The 27,851-nt window shown below is 41.0% G+C and overlaps 3 protein-coding genes and 1 long non-coding RNA gene across 5 annotated transcripts in view; 2 read left to right on the forward strand and 2 right to left on the reverse strand.

Moving 5' to 3' along the window:
- LOC109632301 (organic cation transporter protein) overlaps window positions 1–12,298 on the reverse strand; it is a 22,720-nt gene extending 10,422 nt beyond the window's left edge. The window contains exons 1-5 of the mRNA XM_020091514.2: window positions 12,273–12,298; window positions 2,358–2,469; window positions 1,430–1,849; window positions 782–885; window positions 481–635 (exon numbers count right to left, since the gene is read on the reverse strand). Of these exons, the coding sequence (XP_019947073.2) occupies window positions 481–635; window positions 782–885; window positions 1,430–1,780 (610 nt within the window). The 5' untranslated portion in view covers window positions 1,781–1,849; window positions 2,358–2,469; window positions 12,273–12,298. The remainder of the gene's footprint in view (window positions 1–480; window positions 636–781; window positions 886–1,429; window positions 1,850–2,357; window positions 2,470–12,272) is intronic.
- LOC138405507 (uncharacterized) lies at window positions 946–2,500 on the forward strand. The gene is made up of 4 exons (XR_011239272.1): window positions 946–985; window positions 1,476–1,701; window positions 1,841–1,922; window positions 2,367–2,500. It is a non-coding gene; the product is annotated as an uncharacterized lncRNA (long non-coding RNA).
- On the forward strand, window positions 11,096–19,195 carry ccn6 (cellular communication network factor 6). Of its 2 annotated transcripts, none has more exons than XM_069514556.1 (5): window positions 11,096–11,476; window positions 14,009–14,288; window positions 16,086–16,322; window positions 16,962–17,134; window positions 17,217–19,195. In XM_069514556.1, exons 1-5 carry the CDS (start codon window positions 11,429–11,431, stop codon window positions 17,496–17,498), a joined length of 1,020 nt encoding a protein of 339 aa, XP_069370657.1. In that variant the 5' UTR covers window positions 11,096–11,428; the 3' UTR covers window positions 17,499–19,195. The 2 variants fall into 2 exon arrangements, with proteins under 2 accessions (XP_069370657.1, XP_019947075.1); XM_020091516.2 differs by having other exon boundaries at window positions 11,099–11,476; window positions 16,941–17,134.
- tube1 (tubulin, epsilon 1) lies at window positions 17,792–27,484 on the reverse strand. Its single transcript, XM_069514555.1, has 12 exons — window positions 27,288–27,484; window positions 27,066–27,139; window positions 25,514–25,566; window positions 25,374–25,422; window positions 24,107–24,222; window positions 23,185–23,306; window positions 22,524–22,711; window positions 22,248–22,420; window positions 20,815–20,955; window positions 19,613–19,753; window positions 18,574–18,748; window positions 17,792–18,116 (listed from the first exon to the last, which is right to left on the reverse strand). Exons 1-12 carry the CDS (start codon window positions 27,310–27,312, stop codon window positions 17,958–17,960), a joined length of 1,416 nt encoding a protein of 471 aa, XP_069370656.1. The 5' UTR covers window positions 27,313–27,484; the 3' UTR covers window positions 17,792–17,957.
- Between the last annotated feature and the right edge of the window lie 367 nt (window positions 27,485–27,851).

Genomic DNA, 27,851 nt, shown 5'->3' on the forward strand with positions numbered 1-27,851 from the left:
TGCATCAAAATACTGAATGTACACACAATAACAACATTGAAAGTGTATATTGGGCTATTACATTAAGATAAAATGTATGTTAACATTTGATAAGGTTTTAAACTGTCATCAATTCAGTGTCATAAGGCGTCACAATAATGGTTTGAGTGACCAGTTAATATGCTACGTTGTAATAATGCACCAAAACCTCAAAATGCTGTGGATTAAAAATAAGTAGTCTCATCCTGCTTATTAATATAAGCACAACAAACTGTTAGAGTACTCAAACTTTTTAATATGTCAGCACAATCTTATTTCTGTCAATTATAGCCCCCCCATTTTTTGTTCATCTTGACTGTCACATAAAGGCAAAATGTCAATCCACAATTCACATATTTACCGATATTCACAACCTGTTAGGCACTTAGCTGTGAATTTGTGAATATCTTTCTTTTGTAAATTCAGAGAAAAAAAATGCATACATTTGTACAGCACACTGACCTAGAACAAAGGCATTCATGATAACACCGGAGATGGTTGTTCCAACTATAAATCGAAAGGCAGTGTACATGTAAAAATTTGGCGCGAAAGCTGCAGCAACCCCAAATACTGCCTGTATGGCCAGGTTGATGAGGATGATGATCCTGCGACCATACCTGGAACAAGAAGAAACTCGATCATTCCATCAAAACAAAACTATAATTATACCAATGCAAAATTCTACACACAAAATAAAACCAGGGAACAAGGACTTCAGAGTTATGTCATACATTAGATGGTACTCTGAAGATAGATTGCTTACTTATCAGCTAAGCTCCCAAACAACACAGCACCAACAAGGAGACCAAACATGTAGACGGAGGAGCCCATGTTGTTTAGACTAGCACTGTCGCACACCAGGTCCCACTGCAAGGATCAAAGGACAAAATGTAAAAGCTATTTCAGAATCCTGTGTTTGGTCACTCAGCCTAAAAGAGTTGGGCAAAGGTAGAAGACTTTTGATGAGGTGGTAAATAAGTGAATTGCTCTGTTTGAGAGCAAGCTACTGTTTAAACTTTTGAAGTCATTGATATTATCCACAGAGCCCTGGCCTTCCAGGGTCCACAGTTACAGAGTGGAAAGATTACTATGTCTCCAAATCAACTGCAGATGTCCTGCCTGATGTACACCTACTGTGGTCACTACTTTTTCGTATCACTCATGTAACCACCCTGCAGTTTCATGTGTTATAACACGGCAAGGGGGGCAGATAATATAGGAGGACCCAAAAGAAGCCTGCACTGCCAGGGGGTCTATCTCTGAACCCTCGTCCTATTTAACCCTCTCTCAGATATCAGTCCAAAGTAACAGAAATTTTAAGCCCCTAGACATTCCTAAGCAGTATGTTAAACACATCAAGTGAAAATTTAGATACAAGAAAACCTAAATCTTAAATCAAAGAGTAACTTACCTCAGTTACTATGGTGCTTTTGAAAGTGTTGTTGCTGTACTCCCAGCCTCCCTGGCAGCTTCCAGTAGGATGTCCATCACCAAGAGTAGCAGCATCACTGTGGTTCAAGGGGACACTGCATGACAACTCAGACTGGCCATCGGGTGGGGTCAGAAGGCTGAAGTTTGAAGTAGCCGGCAAACCCATTGAGGGCCAGGTTGAGCGGCATAAATAAGGAGGAACAGCCCCGGTGAAGACAGAAACCAGCATGTGGAATGCAAGAAAGATCTGAGGTAGACAGATCCATACATACAAAGTCTTCTGGAATTTCCCAAAGCCTCCAATAAGGCTGAGAATTTCATCAAAATTCATTTTGGTCACGCTTTCAAGATGCACTCTTGAAATGACACAGTGTCCAAAACTGCTCCTCAGATGCGTCTGCTGAAGATGCACAAGCAGGTAAAGGTAGAGAACCACACGTCAGTCAAATGCAGGATAAAAGACTAATTAACAGGTACAGAAATGTCCTCATTCATACACACTGTCTCACTTTGCACTGATTGCAGCCTTTGACTATCTGTAGTGAACTGTGGAGCTCTCTGAGGGTGATGTAACCTCAGTGGGATGGGAGTGAACAAAAGCAGGAGGGAGGTCCTCTGAGGGAGGAGCTGCAGATTATGCACCCCACCTTCTTACTCAAAATCTTTCATAACGTAAAATGTATCTGATGTAACCAACTTTGTGATGAGTTTACACAATTTTGACAATAACCAGATGTTAAACATAAAGAAAAAGGAGATGGGCAAGGAACAGCAGATCTGACAGGATGAGAAGCTTGCAGCAATTATTAGACAGTCATCATTGAGTGGGGTTTGTTCAAAGAATGAGGGAGAAAGTGATGAGATCCACCAGAGGTAATTTATTTCACAATTGTTATGATCATATTTACATATTTTAGGCTTGGATGATGCAGGAGTGGAGGTTGATGGGCAGACGACCTCTTACCACTTCCCAGTCCTCTTTCCTGGAGTCTGGAGGTTACTCAAAATCAGCGGGCTCTCCTGGATGCAGTGAAGGAAATTGCGACAGGAATAGAAAACAGTTATTGGATGTCCTCACAAATAAATAAGTGCATGACAAGGAAAAAAAGAGGAATTAGAAAAATGAGTTAATTATTGCACAACTTTATTCAGTTTATATTTAGAAATAAGGCATTCTAACTTTTATTTAAGACCCTACATTAAGCCAGCTCTGCAGCCTGTCTTCTTGCCTGTCTGGTTTTGATTCTGCTCCGGGTGGTAAGGTGATGCTATGAGTCATATGTTGTGCAGGACACAGCACGCTGACACAGTTCTGCGCATTCTCAGGTGTATTAAGAGGCTGTGTCCAAGCACATCCAACAAACCTTGAGTTGCTCAAATGTGCGCACTGTCATGACGTGTGTGGATGTGGATGTCATTGTAGCGCACCCAAGGGTTGGCAAATATCATTTTATAAGTTCGCAGAGTATGAACAAATCTTGGTAACAACATATTGATGAATCCCGGATTTGTGTGTCAAACATTCGTAGACGCGGTTTAAGCACAGATTTGTGCGTAAGCTGTTTTTGAATGAGGCCCAATGAGGCTACATTTGTGGCAGGCTCAGCAGCTTGATGAAGGCTACTGGATTGGCATATTGTGTGTTGTGTTAGAGAGAATAAAGTGCATATGTCTTTGTTGTTTTGAAGTAATTTATAAGAAATCCGAAAGCAGATAACATTCTTTTGAACATTTCTTTGTAGTAGTTATAAAAACTGATTTTTATTCAGTTAGTGACTATATCTAGACATTGTTGACCAACTGCAAAGGTATCATATTACCTTTGTTGCAGCTATGAAAAGTCAGTCTGTAATACTGACTAACGACATGCACATTCCAACTGCCAGGGGGATGGGCATCTAAAATGGTGACACACAACATCACAGGCTCTCATTTCTCTGCCTTGTGAGTTCATCTCTTAGTCTGACCTGCTGCCGCATCGTTTGAACGTAGGAGTGATTCTTTGTGTTTAAGCGTCAAAACACTTCACAAGTTCTAAGTGGACTGATAAACTTTTTACTGTTAAAACCATTCACAAAAGTGAAACATAGCTCCTGTTGGTAACTGGAGAGGACTGACGTTTGGCATTCTTTGTGGCACCCCTGTGTTCAAGTCTGATGTGACGGGTCAGTCCATGACCTCCTCTTCAATGATGTATATTCCCAACTCAAAAACCCAGCAGGGCATGTGATTAAAGCAGTTAACTTGGTGCAAAGAAATAATAAATATGCTTTTTCTAAGTGTCCTCCTGAAAGTCACTGACCCAGACATATGCACCAGTTGTGAATCAGGTGCAACTTGGGGTTGCACAGCTGTTCATTCTTTGATCATTCTTCCTTATTTTTATTTTTATATATTTTTATCATTCGTCTCATCTGTATTGTTACTGTTTTTTTTTTTGCTTTACACATTGAAATAACATCTTATATTCATATAAAAAGACAAAAGAACAAACAATAAATCGTTCAAATATAAATTTTAAAATTATGCATCAAATATGAATGATATTCGCTGTTTGTATGTGATGATGTGTTCAAAAAAATAGAAAATGATTCCTGATCCAGACTGACACATCACTCTGTTCACTTTCTCAGTGCCTTCAGACAGTTTCTCTGTTTAGTTACAGGAGGAGGTAGAGCCCAGTCTCATGCTCTTGTCTGGGACATTTATTCCAATTTTTCATTTGAGGAACACACATAAGGGCTCTCGATCTCATCCACACACGCTACACTACATCTGGACAAATATGAAACAAAGTCATTTAAGTACTGAGTCGACCTGTAAAGTACATACATATTACATATAAAATGTAAAAAGTAAACAAGGTGACTGGGGAGGCCACTGGAGTTCACTAAACTCACTAATTCATGAAACCAGTTTGAGACACAGACCATTATCCTGCAGGATGTAGCCATTACAAGACCATAAACTGTGGTCATAGAGAGATAACCATAGTCAGCAACAGTACACAGACTATGACACTGATTGGTACTGAGGGTCTAAAATGTGTCAGGTAAACATTCTTCATACCATTACACCACCAGCAGCAGCCTGGACTGTTGACTCCATGGATTAATGTCATCATCCATCTACAGCCTCAGCTAATCCAGATCCATCAATTCATCGGACCAGGCTACATTATCCAATCTTCAACTGTCAAGTGATGGTGGTCTGTGTCACTGCAAGCCTCAGATTCAGAAATGCACCATGTCCTCCACCAATAAGTTCCTCCTCCAACAAGTTTTACAAAAAAAAAAAGACCTACATTGTATTCTTATAGTTATAGGAGGGTTTTTTTTTCCTTTTTGAAAAATGAAACTTTATATTTTTGAAACCCTGACTCAGAAATTAGGATTACAGACAATAGGAAATTTGTTATTAAAGGGAAAAATTACTGCAATTAAATTATGCTTACTGTGCTTGATTTATGCATTTGTATTATGTATATAATTCCACAAACATCTGTCTGTCTATCTGTCTGTATGTGGGAATGTGAAATGCATATCTTGCTAACCATTATCGACTTCACACTTGACATGTTTATTGTTATTGGCCCAGGGAGGTACAGTGTCAATTCTGGTACGATTCCGAGACCTGATTTGTTCAATATTATTCAATTCTGAATAAACTTTGTCCCCTTTGTCCCCTGATCAACTACATCAGTAGCTGGCAACTGGGTCAAACTGCAGGTCAACACTGCAGCCAGATCATTTTTGAGATTTCAGTGCGATATTGGGTCGGATGTGTTGATTGGTTGACACACCATTGAAAATAGTCGGCATGTGATGTATGAAAAAATAACAGCAGTTGAGTGAAACACTCTAACTTACATTCAAGCTACACGTATCAACAGCACTGAAGCCAATTCAGCTTCATTTTATCAAATACTTTGACTTTAAAATCCTCCCTGCAGATAAACCAGGTCTCCAAATGACTGAAGGAAATGTTCTCAGTGTTAACTGCAGCCCTGCATTTTTACGATGTTGAGTTAAAGGTTAATTTGGTGTCACTATGTGTACTAACATGAAACACAATTAGATCATCCCATTAAAGTTACAGTGTGTAGAATTTTGTGATATCTATATATATAGTGTTGAAATGTCATGATGCAGCTGAACACCCCTCACCTCACCCTCTCCTTCAAAACATGAAAAAGAACCTGTGGTAGCTTCAGTTGTCTTAAACACTCAAAAGTTGTTTAGTTTGTCCAGTTTGGACTAATGTAAAAAACATGGCGGCCTCCGTAGAGAGGGTCCCCTCGTTGTAAATATAAAGTATTTAAATATAAAGGGCCTTTTCTGGGGTAATGAAAACTACAATTCATAAATTTAGATGAAACGAACTAGTGAAAACATCATGAGGATTATTCTACATTAAAAAAAATAGTTCCTTTCACCTAAATCTTACACACTGGACCTTTAAGTTAAGTGAATCTCGACATTGAGAATTATTTTGTCACAATGTAATAATGTGGCGATACAGTGGAATATTGTTGGAAAGTGCTGATGTGTTAGTTATCAGTAAATGATCTGTTGACTGTGGTAGTAAGAGGGTTTCACCCTGGAGCTGGAATGTGAAACTAACAAAAGGATGCAGTGATTCAGAACACACAAGGAGAACAACTACAGGCTGTAAAGGTGAGATAAGGAAAACTTCGGACAACCCCCGCCACAAACAATTAGTTTGTTCAATTGTCTCCGATTTCACACACACACACACACACACAGGGAGGCTTATAACTGTTATATTCTTGCCAAACTGAGGTGTCTGGACGCTAAAGTCAGCTTAAATCCCTCCCATGGGGACAACTGTGTGTATTCACATTATTGGGAGATACTACAGGGGATTCCTCACATTCCAGGATGGAAGTCATGCTGTTGATTTCATCACGTTGTGTCTGGGGACCTGTCTGGTCATCCGAAAGTCTATTTGCTTTCCCAAGGGGCAGGGACTACTGGTTATTACTTCATACTAATAAAAAAACACTTTGCATTTGTATCACTGAAGCAGACATGGCCAGTTAACATTTTTTTTTATTTACACCTGACTGCCTTATTTGAAGCAACTTTATCCTGTACGTTTCGTCGTATCAAATTGATTTAATCAGAATCATGTATGACCAACTGTGATAAAAAATCTGTACGAGCTTAAACTATCGTGAAAGTTACATTTACATATGTTGTCCCATGTGTCAGTTATTGTCAATTATACTTTTACAGAGGTGCAATAGAAAAACTTATTTTTGTTGTTAGTGCTGTATCACGAGACTTCAATTATCCTTGTTACATCATATATAAAATTAATCTTTTATCTTTCAGTGAAAATCAGCGATCAGCAACTCTGTGAGGATTTTTACTTATTTATTCTAAAGTTTTCACCATAAATAATGGAGACGTTTTATTACCCACTCCATGTAAATATAAAGTATTTAAATATAAAGGGTATTTTCTATGGTAAAGAAAACTGCAATTCATACAATTTAGATGAAATGAATTAGTGAAAACATCATGAGGATTATTCTACATTAAATTTCTGTTCCTTTCACCTAAATCTTACACACTGGACCTTTAAGACTTGATACTAGATACAATTAGAGGTTGCAAAAGTACTTACATTCTTTCCTTAGGTAAAAGTACAGATACTCTGGTAAAAGTAGAAGTACTAATTCAACTCCTTTTCTAAAGTAAAAGTAAGAAAGTACAGGCTCTGAAATGTACTTAATTACAAAAGTAAAAATGAATCTATAACTTCAATGATGCACTATGCCTCTTTTGATAACTTTGGCAAAATGAAAAACATTCTCGGCAAACAAAATAGTATAGTCTTGCTCTTCTGTAAAGAACCTGCACAGAGCTGGGACAGAGAAAAGAAATCACTGGACGCAGTTTAGTTTTGCTGCCAAATTTCAGACAGAATAATAAAAACTGAACTGAACCGAGGTCCTGCATGTCCACCTGGATAATGTTTTACAGGTAATAAATGGATGGTGAATGTGCTGGCATTGATAAAGTCCCTGCCCTTTGTACACACCGCCCATCGCTACTACCAATTGGATGGTTTGGGGAGGTCCTCGGATCGGCCCCTCCGGAGTTGGCAACGGCCCTGGCAGAGCGATACGCTCAAACTTGATTATCTGGAGGAGGTAAAAGTCGTAACAAGGTTTCTGTGGGTGAACCTGAGGAAGGATCTTTACCGGTACAGCTGCCCGACCAAGCTCCAGACACTTAGGCTCTCATACTGCCTGCGTGTCTCCTGAGGCAGGGGGCAGGCGAGTGAGCAAGAGGTGCTCCGTAAGTAAAAGTGTCAAAACAAGTAACGATCCGGTTTTGAGAATATAAAGAGTAGAACGTATAGATATTTGTGTTCAAAAGTAGGGAGTAAAAGTAAAGAGTCGCCAGGAAAATAAATACTCAAGTAAAGTACAGATACCTGAAAAATCGACTTAGGTACAGTAACAAAGTATTTGTACTTCATTACTTCCCACCTCTGGATACAATAACCAGTATACTGGTCTGGGTTGTGTTGCTATATCACCTCTGCCCCCACTATCATCAGATCTCTCTCATTCCTCCTCCTCTGCTTGAAATAAACGGTACAACATATAGCCCAAATCAGTGACTGTCCTCTAATGAATCTCAGGTAGTTCACCCTCTGCTCTGTGTCCTGCTCTACATCTATAGTGTTCAGTTTATGCAAACTGATGTTTAGTCCTCATTTAACCTTTTTTGTATCTTTTACTGCAACAAGCATAAAATAGTTATTTGATTTGTGTCACGGGTGTGGCTCAAGTAGTGCAGGTCATACACTATTGCTGGTTCAATCCCTGGCTCCTCCATTTTGTGTGTGCTGAAGTGTCCTTGGGCAAGACACCTAACCCCTGACAGCTGTACTGGCAGTATGTGTGTGTTTGTTAGGGACACAACAGTAAAGGCTGGGACACATGGTTCATTTCAAAACTTTATTTAGCCAAATCAATCCTTCAATCAAAAAAAAGAACGGAATTGCAAATGTTAAGAATACCATTAATACTCGGTCCTTTAACTCAACTGAGGTTAACAAGGAACCATGAGTGTGATCAGGAAGGGAAAATAATCCCCTTTTCTCACCACTATTCCCTGACCCCTACGGAAAACGTCACAAGGTCAAGGAAAGATGTTGAGAGGATGTAAGGAGTAAGGAAAGAACCCCGGTGTGACTCCTCTTACACTCAGCTTATTTTGCTCTTTGATTTGTGGTGAGTTACTGGATCATTAAAACATTTGAGAACTTCAGAGGGAAAAAAGATTTTAACATCTCAGACATTTGAAATAACTAAATTTCTTTTTCCGAAGCAACTATGATCACAACTACTGATTTAGTTTTTAACAACGTGTTTTAACAGCTTATTATATTATCTGTTGTTTCAAAATTTCATTTTAAAGGATCAGTGTAGTGGAATATATAATAGAATTATTTATTTCTGAAATGTATTAGAGTAGAAATGTGCAGAAGAATAAAGAGCAAATACCAAAGTACAAGTGCTTACATGTTATGAAATCAAAAAGCATATGTGAACTGAGCATCTGTGGGTCTCTTCACATTCTCCTATATTTCACTTACTCCTCTGCTTTCTGGGAACTTCCCCTGCATGACAGAAAGCTACAGTTCAGCTTTGGTCAAGAGAGGTAATGTAACTACATGACCATAGAGACTCAGAGATTATTATTGTATTTGTGTGGTGTAAGACATATCTGAGATCATTGCCTGAGTTAAGATCATCTTTGTGCATAGTAGTCATATTTCTATAGTGGTTTTTGTAATGACAGCAGAGGAATTGAAATTGAAATTTCCCCTGGAGAATGATAATTAGTTGAACATGTATCTTCAGGTCTCTGCCAGGCAGGGAAAAGCCGTCTGACAGGACAGTTAACAGTTAACTGACATATTTCAAATAATTACAGCAAAAGTCACAAGGATTAGTTTCTATTTCTCCCAGTGTACATTTATTATATTTGACTTGCCAACATTTGTACTCTAAGAAGAAAACGTAAACTGGTTTATCTGTACTTAAACAGACCATCCTGACAACCAAAGCTTCTTAGATGAGCTCTGAAAGGACACATTTTACTAGTGGTATGCTACTAAGTACTACACCAGCACTAAGAACAGTGCATGCAAATCTCAGTTCTCCGAGTGACTTCCTAAGTGACCAGAATGCTTAATCAGATATACTTTAGAATAGAACAGAATGCCTTTATTGTCACTATACACATGGACAATGAGATTTAAAAACCACTCCAATAACAGTGCAACCACTGTAAAGATATATACAATATAAACATAGGACATAAAGTAAGGTAAGGTAACAGTGCAAAAAAGAGGTAAGGTGCATGGTCTTGAGGAATATGTACATTTACAGATAAATACAGTGTTTAATAAATATGTATATTGCACGTTATGGTATGGATATTACACATTGTGAGGTATTGCACAGCAGTGGGGTGGTTGGACTGTGGAATCAGTGCATGTGGGAGTTCAGGGTGGTTATTGCTTTAGGGACGAAGCTGTTTTTAAATCTATTAGTTCTTGTCCTGATGCTCCTGTAGCGCCTCCCTGAGGGCAACAGGTCAAAGAATTAACTGGAATGGATGATTAACAAGCTTTGGAAATGACAAAGGTGTTAAAAACCAAAGTTTTAAGTGCTCCTTGATTCTGCTGAATCTTTTATTTGCCATTTTTGCCTCTCCTTCCATCTGCTACTTGGAGAGCTAGCAGTGACGCTTGTCTGACGTAGCATTACATTATCTGAAGTAGCCATCAAGGTACAGTAGACAGGATGTGTTGAGTCAGGGGCTGAATGTGAAATCTTTCTGTCGAGTCACAGTGGGCCAAGACAGTGCCAGCAAGGGTGGAGTGACACAATCCTTCAGGCCGCTAATTTCACTCCATCCTGGGCCCTCATGTTCACGGAAAGTTCATCGTTAGTTCGGAGCATTAAACTTCCTTTATTGATCCCACAAGGGGAAATTCTTTTTACACTCATGTTTTCATTTTATACATGCATTAACCCACAATCCAACACACACACAGGGCTCAAAGACATGCACATTTTGGAGAGAGATGGTAGAGTGATGGGCAGCCCCAGGAAAAGCGCCCTATGAGCAATTGGGGGGGTACGGTGCCTTGCTCAAGGGTACCTCAGCAGTGCCCAGGAGGTGAACTGACACCTCTCCAGCTACCAGTCCACCTTCCATGCTTATAGTCCATGCTGGACTTGAACCGGCAACCCTCCGGTTCCCAAGCCAAATCCTTATGGACTGAGCTACTGCTGCCCCCAAATTACCGTTTGTATTACCGTACAAATAAGCAGTTTTTCTCTGGGTCGTTCCATTTGAATCCTCAAAGAGGCGTTGGCTTTGCGTGAAAGGAGGAGGAGGGCTGGCTCTGAGAAGGACCTCTTTACTCAGAGTAAATAATAACGGAATGTGAACTCAAAAACATCAGTCCACATTAAGTAGGCTCATACAGTGACTGCATTCACTGCCTGCACCTCTACCCATGAATTGGGCTTTTGTCCATTAAAGAATGAAATAGACAGTATTTCTTGAAATATACGTCATTGAAAGGTCTGTAGCAGCATGCCGCACATCGGTTACAGATTTACGTTAGTTAGCAGCACCCAGATCAATGTCAGAGGAGTCCGCAGACTAAGGTTAGACAAGTGGGCGAGACTTGAAGGCCTCGGAATGGCCCAGCAGTTATGAAGACAAATATTTCCCCACTGGATCAGTAAGAGACGGAAAGGTGTGTTTGGAGAGGAGACAGAGGGGGGCTTTGTCCCCTTCTCTGACAGGTCAGCTCTCCCAATCTCCCCCCATTTCTCTCTCCCTCAATCCCACCTTCCTGCTCCCTCGTTCCCCTGCACTCTGCAGGAGCTCACACAGACCTTCTCCCTTGAAAGATGCTATCGCTTCTCTGCCGTTCCATCCTGCTCATCCTTGCTCAACAGGTAGGAAGAATATTTTTTTGATTCTAATACTACAGGCAAACAGGGGTTTTTGACAGGGCAACACATTGAGACACTAAAAACCTCCCATCCAGAATGAGTTAAAATTATTTTTGGAAAGACTTTCAGAAATTAGAATTTTGATTCATAAACCCTTGGAATGCACTGAGTGGTTCTCATTGTTATTTCATCTTATTTACTGGTAAAAGACAAACTAGGTCGGAGGTCTTTATACTCAAAGCTCCTGTGGACCCATTTTCACACCATGAAATGAGCTCATTCAGTAAACCTGGCAGACAGGCTTCAGATTTTTGGCATATCCCCCAGTGACCCTTGAAAGCACTTAGCAGCCAGGGAATCTGGAGCACAAGTAGCACCACACAAGAACTGCATCTTAGCGAAAACAAACCAGAGCAAACCCAAACTATTACAGCTCTGAACACTATTATCAGATGCTGGAATGCCACCACCGTAGTTTTCACTTCCCAATGGAGGTAAACTTTGAACGGGATCGTACTGTATCTGCAGTTGTTTTTTAAAGATTCAGCCATTTGACTTAAACATGGATATCTAACAAGAATAATAGAATACTTGAAACACAAACTCAACAAGTTAATTAAACATTAACTGTGGAAAGAAGTTTCAATTCTAGCTCATACCTCTTTTACATCAAACTCGCTAAAAGATGGCAATTAACTTCTTTCTGATTGCCAGTGGAGGAGAGAAATGACCTGTGTTTTTTCCCACCCGGGTCACGTTCAATATTGCAAATACACTGAAAACTGAAAAGCTCTCTCACCTCTCCATCTTGTCTTGAATTAGCAAGTTCACCCGGTGATCCGTCTCCATCACTGCCGATCAGAGCCAGAGTCGATAAAAACCTGTAACTGCTGGGCCAGTGGGTTTTTTTGGCTGCCCACGAAGACGAGGTCAAACTCTGTCTTAGTAATTTGATGCTATAAAAACGAGGTGAGACATTGTGATTGGCAGCTGAGCTTGGCATACAATTGGTTGAGTGTATTGGTGGGACCTCAATATTGCAGCTCCGCCCCACGACCATAGACTCTGGCTCCAAATGACATCACCATTGCAACACTGCTGCATCTGAACATGACACTTCAAGGGTCTAATTTTGTTTTTATCCACTCAAGGCGTTTTACAATATATTGACATTCACCCACTGACACACAATCATACTATGCTTCTATATCAGCATGCCTATCACTCTCACATTCCTGTCTACAGCGGGTTGTCCACTAATCAGTAGGTTGCTGGTTTGATCCCTGGCTCCTCCATGGTGCTGGTTGTGTGTGAATATAATGCACATAAAAGCATCTACAGTTGTGTGATGTGACTCGTAATGTTTGGGTCGTATCTAAGAGCAGAAAAGTGCTAAATAAATGCAGTCCATTCACACAGCAGCAATCGTTTAGCATGTTGCGTTATGTAGTAACATATGGACTGGAGAACATGTTTATTTACCAGTCTGAATGAAGGGAAGAGCTGTATCCAGTTGTGGAAAGCAATGCTACCCTACAGCTTCCAGTCTGCCCTGGAAACGTGGCAATGTTCAGAGCGTGAATTACATTTTGTCTCGTCGAGAGCCCAGATCAACAACATCCGCTCCTCGTTAGAAGATTCAAGATTTTTATTGTCAAACACCCACGAGAACACACGTTTCCCTGTGAATTGAAATTCTTGTGCTGTCCTTTCTGGAATACCAGCCGACCAAAATTCACATAAAATATAAAAAGGATATGAACATGTTTAAGAGTAAGGCAGAAACAAGGCGAATGAGGTGAATAAGGAAGGATTGTGCAAAACTGAGCAGTGCAAATTGAACATTCACAGTGAAAAATTAAATAATTGCATACAATATAAATGTAAACAGTACAAATGGAATACTTTATGTTAAAGTGCAGACCAGTGTTACAGTTTGCGAGGTAGGTTATAGACTCCTGTCAGCTGTTGAGGAGTCTAATGGCAGTGGGGAAGAAAGAGTTTTTGAGTCCTACATTTAACGCTTCTATACCTCCTGCCTGAGGGTAGAAGTGTGAACATTCCATGTATTTGAGGTGGGTGGGGTCTCAAAGAATGGAGGCAGCTCTCCTGTGAACCCTGCGGTGGTAAATGCTCTGCAGAGAGGGCAGTGAGGTCTTGTGGATACATTCAGCAACAGAGACATCTTACAAATAGCACATTTAAGGTTTCTGAAATTCAAACATACTATCTCAAACGTGCCATGCTCTTACCACTAAAATTGGTATTTTGCAATAACTGAAGTTATGAACCAACAATGTCAATGTATAAAATGAATCCATGACCTATCAACATATATATAAATATAAACACATGCTGATACATAGTAAACTACTATTCTCAGTGCAAAATAAGCAGGGGAGCTAAACTGGTATGATGTTCTGAACTGGTTAGTGAGTCTGTTATGTGCAAAAATATATTTATCTTTGACAACTTATTACTTATTTGCAACAGTGCACTTTGAACCAATCTGACTCTATCTCTCTCCTCATGCAGTGCCTCAGCAGGGCTCAGAACAATGGCCCGCTGCCTGCTCCTCGGGGCGGACAGTCCACGGCTGAAAGGCGGCAGTTCTGCCAGTGGCCCTGCAAATGTCGGGAGAGACCTCACTGTGCCCCGGGGGTGAGTGCCGTCCTGGATGGGTGCGGCTGCTGCAAGAGCTGTGCCCGGCAGATTGGGGAACCATGCAACGAAAGGGACATATGTGACCCGCACAAGGGCATGTACTGCGATTTCTCAGCAGACAAGCCCAAATATGAGGTCGGAGTGTGTGCATGTGAGTGGCTCTCATCTTTCCTTTAATTAGTCATCAAAGGGTAAAAAGGGGAAGCGACACATTTTGAGTTTCAAACTAAATCTATGGTGTTAACATTGTTGAGTATGAATGTCAAACATTAGAATTCACTTTACTTTTGCTTGCCTGGCGTTGGTACATTGCATTGCAGGGGCATGGATCACTGAGATGAATGAGGAGGCTGTGTTTTCTGTTGCAGCACCACTGGGCATGAAACAGCCTTTTAGGCCATGTGCATGTTCATTAAGCCTCAAGTGATGAAGCTAAGCGGTGAAGCAATTTTTGTGTAGTGACTTCACAGGGTATCACAACTTCTGGGTCCAAACATTTTGTCTTTGAGAGGTCGTGACTACAAAACCGCTACATAAATACAGACTATTTACCATATATTATCTTATGACAAATCCCCCTGATATGATTCTTTGTTTTTAACAGAATTATCTTTTTTCTGTGAAATAACTTTTGGAAAGTTTTGAAGAGCAGAGCAAATTATTGAATCATGTTCAGTGTTGGACGTGCACATCAAATCTAAAAAAAATTAAGAGGCTGTTGCTGCATGTGAATTCTGTGGGCAACTTTATTGGACTGAACAATGTCCAATCTTAGAATGTCTTCGTATTCATTTCTGCTTTGTAAATGGACTGCACTTAAGTAGTGCTTTTCTAAAAGTCTTGTTGAGGACTCAGTGCAGTACAGGTCAAATTCACCATTCACTTACACATTCATACAGAATTTTCTATCTCACATAACTCACACACTGGTGACACAGCCATCAGGGTAATTTAGAGTTCAGTGTCTTGCTCGAGGACACTTCGGCATGCTGACAGGAGGACCTAGGATCAAACCATGACCTTCAGGCTAATGAACAATCCCCCCTACCTCCTGGGCCATAGCTGCATGTCTCAACATTTTTCCTTTTAGTCCAGCAGTTTACATGCATCTGACAGAACAGACCACATTTCTCGAGTGCTTTCCTTACAGTACTGTGGCAAAGGTTTCAGGCACCTGATCCGTAACAGAATCCACAGAACAACTGTGTCAGGTTCTCCAAGATACTTGGAGCACATACAGCGGAAGTAAAAGAGAAGAGCTGGCGCTGTTTGAAAGGGAAAGGGAGGTTACAGCTAGACTTTATATTTATTTCTGAATGACATTATCCCTACACTGCATTCCAAGTCTACTTCCTTCTGTGTGTAGCTAAAGGTGGTGTAATAAAAGTAATAGCACTACAAAAAAGTAATAACCCTATAGTAAATAAGTTTTGAAATATACACTTGTATTAATTATTCTTTGTGAAGAGAATACTGGTGAATTACCTCCATCAAGGCGGTAATTCAAGTTAATCAATGGATTGTCACCACACTTGGTGGAAGGGGCATGTGCCAAGAAAGAACCCATTCCATTTTGCTGCAGGCCTGGGCACAGAGGCAGATCCAGGACTTTTTTTTAAACCGCAAGAATTGGGAGATTTTCTATTGACATCATATAATATGTGATTTCCTTAGGGAACTATTGGGGCTAAACATTTGAATATCGTTTTGTACAAATGTGACCGTTTGCAACAGGATGATGAAGGAAAAAAATTACTTTACAATTCTTGAAATCTATCACTCTGTGACTATATTTTCAAGTTCCTGTCTGTGAAAAGTATGCTGCAGTTTATGGAGAATCACAAAAACAAAAGCTTTACGTTTCAGCTTTTGAGTTTCAATAACATCCCACAGAGAGGTGATCTGATGCTCGCAGCAGATCCCTGAGATGTTTCCCTCGTTCTTTCAGACATGATGGCCGTGGGCTGTGACCTAAATGGGGCCCACTATGAAAACGGAGAAGCTTTCCAGCCCAGCCCCCTCTATAAATGCACATGTATTGCTGGAGCCATTGGCTGCACCCCTGCTTTCATCCAGAAGCCTGCTGGTCTCTTAGGCCCCGCCCCACTGATGGGCAGCATGCCAGCTGGCCTCCGCGGTCGTCAGAGCCCAAAGAAGCACCAGCAGGACACTACCTACATGTCAGGTATGTGTTTACAGAGTAAACCATGTGGAGAAGGATAGCCTGCGTGGAATGCTAATTGCTGTTAGAGTTGGCTTGATGGGAAGGGGAGAGAGGGCATTTGATTACTCTGGTGGCGTGAGCAGAGTGAGGTGTGATTGACTGTGGTTAGACTGCCTGTCAAAACAGGAAGATGGATGGTGCCTGCTATAAAGAGCACTTGCTTACTGAAAGCACCAAATATCTGACTCTGATGCCTGATGTCTTTTATTTGCTTTGACTGGCATGAAACTGTGATATTAGGACACATGAATCTGTCACTGTGAGAAAACAATTTTAAATTTAAGAGCTGACATCCACACTAGGTGGGAAGGTGCTTAAAAGGTCGTTCTGGCTGAGTGGCTTCTATGAAGTTAACAAAGAACTGGGCACTGCAATAGGAGCTCTCACTGGTATATTTGCAGCTCAGATGAAAACATTTGTAAGTTTAGTAGCATACATTGACTCCTCTGGTGGCTCAGAACAGAGATTTGATGCTTGTGTGGTCCTGACCTGTGCTCTGCTTGGCAGTATGGTAGCAACAGGTTCATAGTTTATGTAGGGTGTTGTTGACACAATGCCCTTTAATTGTAATACTGAAAGCTTACAGGGATCCTCCTTTAGCCTGGAAGAAGAACTGTCTGGTCCAGACCACCCCCTGGAGTCCCTGCTCCAAGACCTGTGGCCTGGGAATCTCTGTGCGTGTTAACAACGACAACAGCAAATGTGAGATGAGGAAGGACCGTCGCCTGTGTCTGCTGCGACCATGTGAGAGGAGTGTTATTAGGAGCATTAAGGTTAAAAACTATTTCTTTTCAAATATTTAAATTATTTTGTATAAACCTGAGTAAAGGTACTAACCACTGTATTCAACTTTAGATGCCAAAGGGAAAGACATGCCGGCCTAAATTCCAGGCAAAGACAGCGGAGAAGCTGACACTCTCTGGCTGTGCCAGTATCAAAAAGTTTAAGCCCACATACTGCGGCGTCTGTACAGACAAACGCTGCTGTGTACCAAACAAGTCACGCATGATCAAGGTCAACTTCACTTGCAAAGGAGGCTCCAACACACAGTGGAAGATGCAGTGGATAACGTCCTGCGTGTGCCAGAGGAAGTGCAACAATCCAGATGACATGTTTTCTGAGCTGCGGTTACTCTAATGGAGCCAGAGACAGACACGGGCTCTGAGCCATGCTGTGGTGATGGACCCGAGACTAAAGACAAAACCATAAACCTCATTTCATAATGAAGGATGGCTGGGATCATGAAATGCATGAAAAACCATGAAAAATGCTGTTGGCTATGATAAAATGTTTTACGAAACCACGTCTTCAGGATAAGTACGTGCAATAACGACATGGGCTATGGTCAGCGTAGTAGCTGAAACAGCACATTTGATTCATTTTAGTACCTCATTACACAATGGTCAGTGAGCCCACAACCACAAATCAACTCTTAGTGATGCTGTTTAATTTTTGGACAGAACAAATATTTCATCTGGTCAAAAATAAGACAATTTGGATTTCTAACTTTTAAAGGTGTATACAAACCATTCGTATAAATAAATAAATAAAGCAACAAAATACCAAACAGTAAAATTGGCAAGCAAGAGTGGACCTTCATCTGGCGATGCTGAGCCTGGCTGCGTCATGCATGAGCTTCCCCTTGGTGGCATCAAGATCATTGTACTCTTCAATCAAGGAGCTGAGAGAGGTGAGGGCCTCTGAGAAGCTTCTCTGCTCCATCCCATCTACATTCAGGTAGTGATGTAAGTGAGCCTTCAAAAAAAAAAAAAAAAAAGAGTCAAGAATCAGTTAATCTGGATTCAAAATATTCTCTTGACCTTTTTGATGATATAAAAGCACATTGTCAAAAGCACTTCATCCTTTAAGGCAACTTTGTCTGAACATTTGTAAGAATTCTGACCAAAAATTAGTTTGAGACCAAGTGAATGTTTGTGGCAAATGTGAAGAAATTCCCTGAAGCATTGAAATATCTCTTGCACAAGAGTGGGACAGACGTGTGTGAATATGTTTTTGGACACGGCTTTCCCCTGTGCAGCCAAATATCTCTGTTCACATTTTTTTGAAATTGTATATACACCATACTTAAACATTTTTAGAAAAATAGCTTATTGATAATTGATTCTATAATAAAATGATTCTTAGTTTGCAGCCCTAATCCATAAATACGTCATACACCATAGTCTAAAATATGCAATGGCTTTAAAAGCACCTTCTTCCTGTAGAGCTTGGAAAAACGCTCTCTCAGCTCCATGAATCTAGACTTCACACACGTGTTGTTGGCCAAGGCTAACAGGGCGTGAGAGTGACCCACGGGAGGCACTGAACACAGGCCCGTCTTCCAGCCTTCTTGGTTCCATGAGACAAAGGGAAGCGATGGCCTCAATCTAGGACAGGGACAATCAAAGAAAAAAAAAGAAGATATATATAAAAAGAATAAATGTAATATAATAAATAATGATAATAATTTCAGGGTTTTCATTTGGTGGAGGAATCAATAATCTTAGATACATATAAATCAGATTTACAGCACTTATCTTGAAAGTGTATTTTTTCAATAAGAAGAAATATGTAGAAAATTATTAGAAAATTGTGCATGAAAACATATGAACCTACATTTTTCAGATGTTCCCATATTTATATTTGACAATATTACGTAATTGCATTGAATGCTAGCTAACTGTAGATGCTTCCATTTAGAGACACGCCCTGAACATCTCACATGTAAACCATGAGTACCAATGTTCCCTAAACATGCACACTATCAGTGGACAAATGGAACCAACAATGTTTCAGAGTTTTGCTTGATAGAATAAATGACAGACTGTACAACATCTCTGGGATATTTTTTGTGAGTACTAAAAAAACTAAAAACACAGGACAAAGTTTTGATTGTTACAACACATGTCCAGTGATTAAATGTGCCCTTGAGTCTTATAGTGGGCCATATTTCTGATCTGTCCCTCCTCCTGCTTCCTCCTCTTTTAAACCATGGTCACATTTAAATGTGTGCTCTCACACCAGCTTCTCTTGACAACACGCCGTATGAAAACAAGGTCTACAGGGAGGGCAGTGAAAGGAGAGCTGAGGAGGGGAGGCTACTGAATGGACTAGTCATGAATCAGCGCTGTCGCTGCTGAATGGACGTACTATGGGCAGTGTGAAGGTCCTTGGGCCTATCAGGGTGGGTGCACCGGCTCACCGCCTGTTTTGGTGCAGACGGGGACTGATTGGGAGTGTAGCGCTCTGACCTCTCAATGTTCCTGCGGAGGTCAGACACCTGCACGTTCCCCCTGACCATGAGGGCGCAGGCCAGGTAGAGGCTGTGCTTCGGGTCGCATCGGAACAGCTGGTGGTCTTTACTGAAGGCGTCGCTAAACATTTGATCCAGTCTAGAGTTAGAAAGGAAAGACATTTTCACATCATGAGAATTAAAAAAAAAAAAAAATCAGTAAATTCATTTCAGATGTTACATTTAAAATGAGGAGTAACAGCCTTTGTTGTCAGTCTTCATTTCCTGGATGTCCCAAGTAAAAAGGCCTTGCGGTGACTCGAGTTACAATTGAGTTAGACTTGGGGACCAATGGGGCAGAATTTTTGAACCTTTATTTATATAGTGAAGTTCTGCTGAGAAGGCAAGATATTTTTAAGCCTGCTTTGCATTCATACAGTCACATATATTCAGCTCTGGGGGTTACTCAGTGCAGCCGCCGCTCTGTCTGACCAATGAGCTGCTATCAATGGCTCAGACAAGGCCACTTTCATGGCAGTTGTTTATGAGGAGGTGGGTTGGAGGTGGGTCAGAAGGTGTTATTCCCTGTCACAAGCCTGTGGCTCTGAACTGCCAGTGGCCTCTGTCTCGCCCGATAAAGTGAAAGCTAATTAAAATTAAAAGCCATGTTTTTCCATGGGAAGAAGATGCAACAACGGCCACCATTACTTTATCCCTAAATCTATGGGTAAAGTCAGGTGTGCTCATGTGCTTAATCTCTCATTCAGCTCTGAGCCACATGTGAGCTTTTTTGAACATGAAATAACATTCAAACAACACATATTCGCCAAAGAAACATTTGGCAGCAAAGAGTCCAAATACATGTCGCCTGCTAAAATGTGGGTTCTATTTCTCACAACCCACTCAAATTAAAGCTGAGACTCTTATTTCAAACTGAATGTGCTAAAGCTCAGAGCCTGAAGATACATTTCCTTGAATTTGCTCGATCACAATATCTGTTGATGTCAGAATAATGTTCTTGTTCGAAATGTAATGCTAACCATATTGTCCCATCTGTTTTACTTCTTCCACGTGACCAGTGCCGTTTCATCACAGATCAAATGACATAACATTAGGCACATGTTCAGAGGATGATGGAGTTCGTGTGAGCTACAGTAAACCAGACTTCTGCAGGAACAACTGTGAGGTAAAAATAGCAGCCATGGCAGCCACACAGCTGACCTTCTGGTGGGGATACTGACGTCTGCCAGTGTGTATAGAGGGGTGAGGCTCGGCACCAGGTAGTGTAGACGAGGGAAAGGCACCAAGTTCATGGCAATCTCGTTCAGGTCCATGTTGAGAGATCCCTCAAAACGGGCGGAGCTGAGACAGAAGATAAATAACATAAGACATTTCATGTGACACCGGTATTGGAAATGTGGTTTTTGTGCATGTGGAGGACTGATCTAATTGTTTATCTAAAAGGGCAACTTTAGGGTTAATGATGGTGGCTTAGGAGACTTGAATTTTATGGCCTCGAGAAACCACAACTTTATGGCATCTGTTGGTATGTCACACCTGGGGTCTCACAGGGGGGTCATCCACAGAACATGTAAACACATAATGACAGGATGTCTCCTCCACTGAGTGGAACTACAGTAGGGTAATAAATACCTTTGCATGCTTAGTGGGAGGGGGCTGTGAGTTCATTATATATAAGCTCATTTGTGCATGTCATTCAGGTGATGTGAGTCCATCTGCAGATGCTGAATTAAACGTACAGAAAGAAGTGTTTGACTTTGTGTTTGTTTCACAGAAATTGCCACCACACATAACTTAATCAGGTAATTTCCAATTCTCATTGTGTTGCGATCTAATAACAAATGTTTTAGCAAAATAATTACACAAAGTTTTTACCCAAATGTTTTATGAGTAGCATTGAGGTGCACCCCTGTTGAACAAATGTTCAATCTCACGAAATCTTTGTAGAGCTGTTTTTGACATTTTAGCCAATTTTAAAATTGCAGGCTGTCTTCTACTTCGTCTTTGTTTTTACACATTGCTGTGTTGCTTGGTGCATTATCAGTCAGGTAAATAGTGTGAAACCATGGCCAGGATTGTGGTTGTGCGATGCGCAAACAAAAAAACAAATGAAGCAGTGTTGCCCCATTGTGCTACTAGTGGCTACAAACTCTTACTCATTTAAAAAACGTGACTTTAGATAAAAAAAGGCATTTCTACATGTCTCAGGTTCTGACTGAATGTACTCACATAAATCCTATGTTGTGTTCGCAACCATCCCTGAACCCAGCTGAACAATAATGGGCAAATTTGGATTAGAGTCTGAGACTGTTCTCTTCACTGCCACATGTCAAAACACCAAATGACACCATATCTATAAGGAAATACTGTTCAGAAGCGCTGACGTTGTTAACTTACTTAAATGCTTTATGTTGTGTTTCGTTTCAGTATTACTGTTATATTAGTATTTTAGAATTATAGATTATAAATACATTTTATAGAATAAGCATTAATATATTACACTTGCTATCACCACAAAAAGAGAAAAACATGTCAGGATGTCCAGTAGTAAAGTAAATATTGTGATACAGTCTCCACTCCTTTCCGTATACAGGGGTTCATTCTAAATCAGCACATGCACAGTAATACTGTACCTGGTAATATTGAGCAACAGGTTAGCCACAATGTTATTCATGGCATCGAAGGGCTTCTCTGCCCTGCTGAGGCCGCCCTCTCCAGAGATGATGGTACTGTCTCTCTTGATCACCCGCCCTGGCTTTCCACCGTCAGACATGTGTTTAATCTTACTCACAATGTCAACCAATGACTGGAGGAGAAGTGAGGCGGGACAAAAACAGTCAATAGTTATTGATGGTTAAGACACATACATGCAATAGAGATGTTTACATAGTTTTCACACATGGACAAACCTGGTTTTCCACTGGAATGACACAGTCTGCGTGCTCTGTGAGCTCTTTCATGGCCAGGACACTGTTGTAAGGGGAGGTGATGACATCATCCTCCGCAGATGGATAGACCGAGGTAACAATTCGACACACCTCTGGGAATTCCTCTTCCAGCAGGCTCAGCACTCTGGTCCCCAAGCCGGAACCGGTACCTCAAAGTCAGTCAGGAAGGATTACTTGCACTAAAGGAGGAAGCTCTCTGCAGTAACCAGATCATGAAAAACATCTGCACATCAAGAAATCGGGCTTTCCGGCTGTGTAGGTAACCTGGTCACATTTTTTAAGTTCCGATGAGGAAATAATTTCTGTGACAGCTGTGCTGTGGGGGTGACAGGAAACATCAGCACAAGCAATAGTGAACTGAGTCCTTCTGTTCAGGACTCTTTAGATTTGAGTACAGGAACTTGGTCACAGGAAATTTAAACATAATTGATTCCACGCATGAGCAGAGGATTAACAGTATGAAGCAATGTCTCGCATCAGTAATAGAGCTGAAAACTGATTGTATAAATTTAGCAAAAGTATCTGGACTTCAATCTGTGCAAAATAAATGAATAGAGGTAATGTTTTAAGTACAGTTTTAAGCATCCATTAATCCATATGCTCAAACACTTTCATGCCTTACCTCCTCCCATAGAGTGAATGAGAAAAAAACACTGCAGACAGTCACAGTGCTCTGCTGCCTTTCGCAGCTTCTCCACTATCTGCTCCCTGTAGGCTGAGCCGTATGTCATGTGTCCAACCGCCCTGCACAAAAAAGCAGGTATGTTACTGTCAAGTTATGAGCAGTGTTGCTAATAAATAAAACGATGAGATTATTAATTTGGGATCGATTAAAAAAAGAAGCAAGCAATTGAATCAGTATTGACAAACACATTCAAACACTCATCATAAAACATTGTAATTTCTCCATAAAGAATAAAGTGACACAAATTTCAATGTAATTAAAGTGTGACGACTTGAAGGTAGTGTGAATGAATTTATCTGAAACAAAGACTCAAATTAAAAACGCATCGGCTTGACCAATTATCCAAAAACACAAAAGAATAGTCATAAAAAAAAGTTTCCGGGGTCAAGGCTGTCAGGCAAGGAGAAATTATCGTGGTAATATCCACACCAGCCCTGTTGAGAAACACCAATGAACTTTCACCTAAATTACATTTGATGGGCTTGAGAGGACAACAGGGGAAAAAAAAACAATTCTCCAAGCACTTCTAAACTTTTTCAAACCGTTTCTTCTTCTTTGTTTGGTTTATTGGCAGGTGGCAACCAACTTCAAGGTGCATTACCCCCATCTATATTTCTTGCTCTTTTATACTCTTGAGGATTTGAAGTGATTAAGTTGAATAAAAAAAAGCAGAATTAATCCTTTCAATCAAGGGATTTTATTTAGCACTGATTTGGACAAACCCTAAACACCGCATCCTATCATGAACAGTGTCATTGCATGTGCGGCAAACACCTACGGTAAAAACTATGGTTCAGAACAGTTGCTACAGGCCGCGTGAGCTTATGAGGTGGTATCCCATGGCTCGTCTGTCTCTCACCAGTTGTTGCCTGAACCTGACACGTCTGTGAGGAGCTGAGTGCTGTCGAACACTTCCCTCAGTGGGCCTTGCAGGATCTCATTGACCACACCCTCCTCCATGTCCACCAGCACCGCCTGTGGACTCAAATATGCGGATATGAGGCCCACACATATATTTCATTTCCAGACACTCCAGGCACATGCATATGATCTACTCCCAAAACTCTTTGAAGTTGAGCTTTAGAAAATCCACACAAAGGTTCTCCGCAGAATAGGGTCCAGACATTTCAGTTTCACTTGGAATAATAAATCAAAATAAGAAATGTCAGTTGAAAACAGCTCCAAATGTTCTTAGTACGAGGTAATACTTTAACAAACTCCTCTGGGTGTAATAATCACTGGTTTGTTGATGATCATTGGTTGTAACCTATATCCCACGATCTCGACAAGTCATAAAATCCATCAGTGTTCTTCTTTGAGGCAAAATATTAAAAACAGTGATATGAACTATCTTTAATCGTTATCACTGAATTGTTGCATTGATCTTGATGCTGTGATATTGGATCATTACCGTTGAGGATTTTTTGTATTAATTTCACACATTACTATATATGCCACTATATACAGTATTATGTATATATAGTGTATATTACATTATATCCGTAGACCATGAAGAAAAGAGTGCCTGTCTAATTGCACACACACTCCCTTCTGTCTCTAAGCAGAATCAAAGGTCAAGTTATAGATAATGGGCCAACTAGAAGTAACTTGTAGTGTCTATGCTCAGGGACTTTCATATCTAACTCAGATGCCCCAGAACAGACAGACACCAACTTCAACTCTCACCAACTTCAACTCTTTTTGTATATTACACCAGTGGCAAGACGTAATGACACAATGTGATTTAGGAATGCATATTTAGATTTAACTGTCCAATTGGAAGCAAACACCTACATGTAACATGGGGTGACACCAATTCTAGCCATTCATGCATGTGCTGTTAGAATGGGTGACACAAGTAGAGGAAGATATATAAGTAGGCTGTGGGAGACATCTTCAGACTTGGAGGGGGCGGGGGCGGCAATTGCTCATGTTACTCTGTTAGTGTTTGTATATTGTTCCACCTTCTGGTCTCCTTGATGCATCAAATCTACATTAAAATCTTCTGCTGCTGCCTGAGTTCTCCCTTCACCAGATTACAGAAAACTTCCATAACAGTTACAGCCTGACCATCCTTCCCCGAGCTGGTTCTTTCAAGCTGTTGTCTGGAAATTGAAACGACTTACTCGGGCCTTAAGATGTTGGATTCCGCTGCCGACACCACAGGCTCTATTTCTGGAAAAGCCCACCAGTAATAAAAGGATTACGTTTAGACCACTCTGGCAGATACTGTCTTAACCCATGGAACAGTAACTGTTGCGATTACCTTGAGTCCACATTCCGGAAAAAGCTACTAAGAGCCTCGTCATATTCTCCTATCTGAAAAGGAAACAACAAAGGTTGTGAGGACTGTGCTTAGACATTGTTGGAAGTTATTGCAGGTCTGTCTATAAAGGATAAGACAAAAATAAGAAGGGGCCTCCATTTGCATATTATGCAAAATACACTTTTTCAAAAACACACTTTTGCTTGCTTCACCTTTCTGAAAAAACTCATTCTGATCTCAAGCCCCATACGACGTCCTCTGGGCTCCTGGTTGATTGACACTTATGGAGCTAGGTTTTGCCCGTTTGTTCCACCCACAGTATCTGAGTAAATCTACCTCGCAGCCGCCATGATGGACTTCCCCGCTAACAGATCTCTGGTAGACAGAGATGCAGCAGGTATGAGGAAGCAGGCCTGCTGCTCTGTAGGCTGCACAAACCAACTCAGAAGTCTCCCTGTTCTCCCTACATTTGAGGTTTTAAAGACACAGTGGATTTTTTTGTATTTTTACAACTGCCAAGGTGTGAGATAATTAGTTTACATCTAGCTGGCTCCTCAACGAGGGTCAGTACAACACTGGATTAGCTTCAAAAATGAAGCTGAAGAATTGATCGGTGGACAGTCAGGGACACAACGTTGAACTTGAGCTGTAAGTTTTGCCATTTTATGTTGTTTTGTTATGTATTTTTCTGGTTAGACTGCCATTAGATCTGCAGCTAATGTGGGTTGTCTATTATCTTCATTGCTGTGGTGCCGCCGCACATTATACTGTACTAAGGGACAAGCTGTGTGAAAGTAAGTGTGAATAAAGTGAAATAACGAGTAGCAGCATTAATGTAAATATTTTGTTCATGTGACCTTTTGTGTAACCTGCATGCTAAACTCATCTACTGTTGTTGTTACAAATTCTCAGTCTGTGATTGACACAAACATGTGTCTCTTGCTGCTGTATGCAACTAAACCCAACGCACAGGCCCTGAGGGTGGAATATCAACTGACTGTGCAGAAGTTGTGTAACTTTGGTGGCACCTTGCCACTGCCGCTGCAGCCTTTGCAGTGAAGGTGTGCAGGGTTGATTTTATCGATTAGAACTAGGGATGCAACAAATAACTAATTTGATTGATTATAATCAATTAAAAGAAAAGATTACAACTTATTTAGTAATCAATTAGTCTGTTGGAATCGCACGGCACACACTGACGCAAAATCTCCTGAGGTGGGGGCAGTAAACCAGCCAATCCCATGCCTTGTGTAGGCCCTGGGCCCAGTTGTCTTCTGTGAGTGAGACACAGACATTTTGGACATGCAATAGATAGCAGACCAAGTTACAACAGGAATCCATCTTTGCACCATTCCATTCGAGTGTCACCATGAAACAGGATGCATCCAACAACAATGCTATCATTTCCACATGTGTGACATTTCTGAAACGTCTGCTGTGCTTCGGGTTTAGTCCCTGTCTTCTCAAACACAGAGGAAGCAGATCTGTCTGTGGTATTCTGCGTCACTCACCGAGTTGTTATGGAGTTCAGTGGTAGTGTATTTGCACTTACCTTGTTGACGTGAGCATGTTCTCGCAGAGCAAGATCCCAAAACCTGCAGCCGACCTGGTTCCCACACTGTCCCACTGGAGAACACGGGAGTGATTTGATAATTCGTTACATGAGCCGTGAACCAAGTGAACGAGCAGAGCCGCTGTCGCATCTGCCAGCACACAGCATGTAGCTATCAGCTAGCTAAGCTAACGCTGACATCGAAGCGAGTGTTTGACTCACCCTGGACCACAACTGACTGTGTCATGGCAGCGGCGACACGCGCGTTCCCACGGCGTCACACCTCCGAATCCTTCGTGTTCACGTTTATCCTCAAAACCTTTTGAATGCTTCTTTAAACTCGCGCCTCGGCGGTGTTTGGTCGAGTTCTGATGACGTGTTACGGAACCCGGCTGCGTATTGGAGACGTTGCTAGGGCAACACCTACTCCTTTTTCCTCCTTTAGATGTTTTATGGCAGTTGGCAAACAACGCTATGGCTCATTACCGCCACCAGCTGGTAGGGAGTGTGGATCGGGAACCTCAATATAGTCACTTTTTATTTTATACATAAATAAAGTTATATTCTCTCTATCAAATTTGTTGTCAGCTTTATTTCTTTATGGTGCAGTATCAGTTCCCTTATCTCAACTTCATATTTTGTTCTTAAGTTTCCTGTTGATTTCAAAATTCACACCTTCATATGTTATGTTTTCATATTATAAGTAATTCAGTTCTGTAAAGTGTAACCTTGTCAGGAACACTGTTACAAACCCTGATGCAGACAGACACGGAGACAGAGGGTTTA

The sequence above is a fragment of the Paralichthys olivaceus genome, chromosome 19, assembly GCF_024713975.1.
Source record: "Paralichthys olivaceus isolate ysfri-2021 chromosome 19, ASM2471397v2, whole genome shotgun sequence".
Taxonomy (NCBI): domain Eukaryota; kingdom Metazoa; phylum Chordata; class Actinopteri; order Pleuronectiformes; family Paralichthyidae; genus Paralichthys; species Paralichthys olivaceus.

Excerpts from the sequence above, each read along its gene's own strand:
- ccn6 (XM_020091516.2), top strand. The coding sequence starts at position 11,429 with ATGCTATCGCTTCTCTGCCGTTCCATCCTGCTCATCCTTGCTCAACAG. Across the intron at positions 14,289-16,085 it reads TGAGGTCGGAGTGTGTGCAT|ACATGATGGCCGTGGGCTGT; the intron begins GTGAGTGGCTCT and ends TCGTTCTTTCAG. Across the intron at positions 16,323-16,940 it reads GGACACTACCTACATGTCAG|CTTACAGGGATCCTCCTTTA; the intron begins GTATGTGTTTAC and ends TAATACTGAAAG.
- tube1 (XM_069514555.1), bottom strand. The coding sequence starts at position 27,312 with ATGACACAGTCAGTTGTGGTCCAGG. Across the intron at positions 24,223-25,373 it reads TCCAACATCTTAAGGCCCGA|GCGGTGCTGGTGGACATGGA; the intron begins GTAAGTCGTTTC and ends TTGAGTCCACAG. Across the intron at positions 22,712-23,184 it reads CATTCACTCTATGGGAGGAG|GTACCGGTTCCGGCTTGGGG; the intron begins GTAAGGCATGAA and ends ACTGACTTTGAG.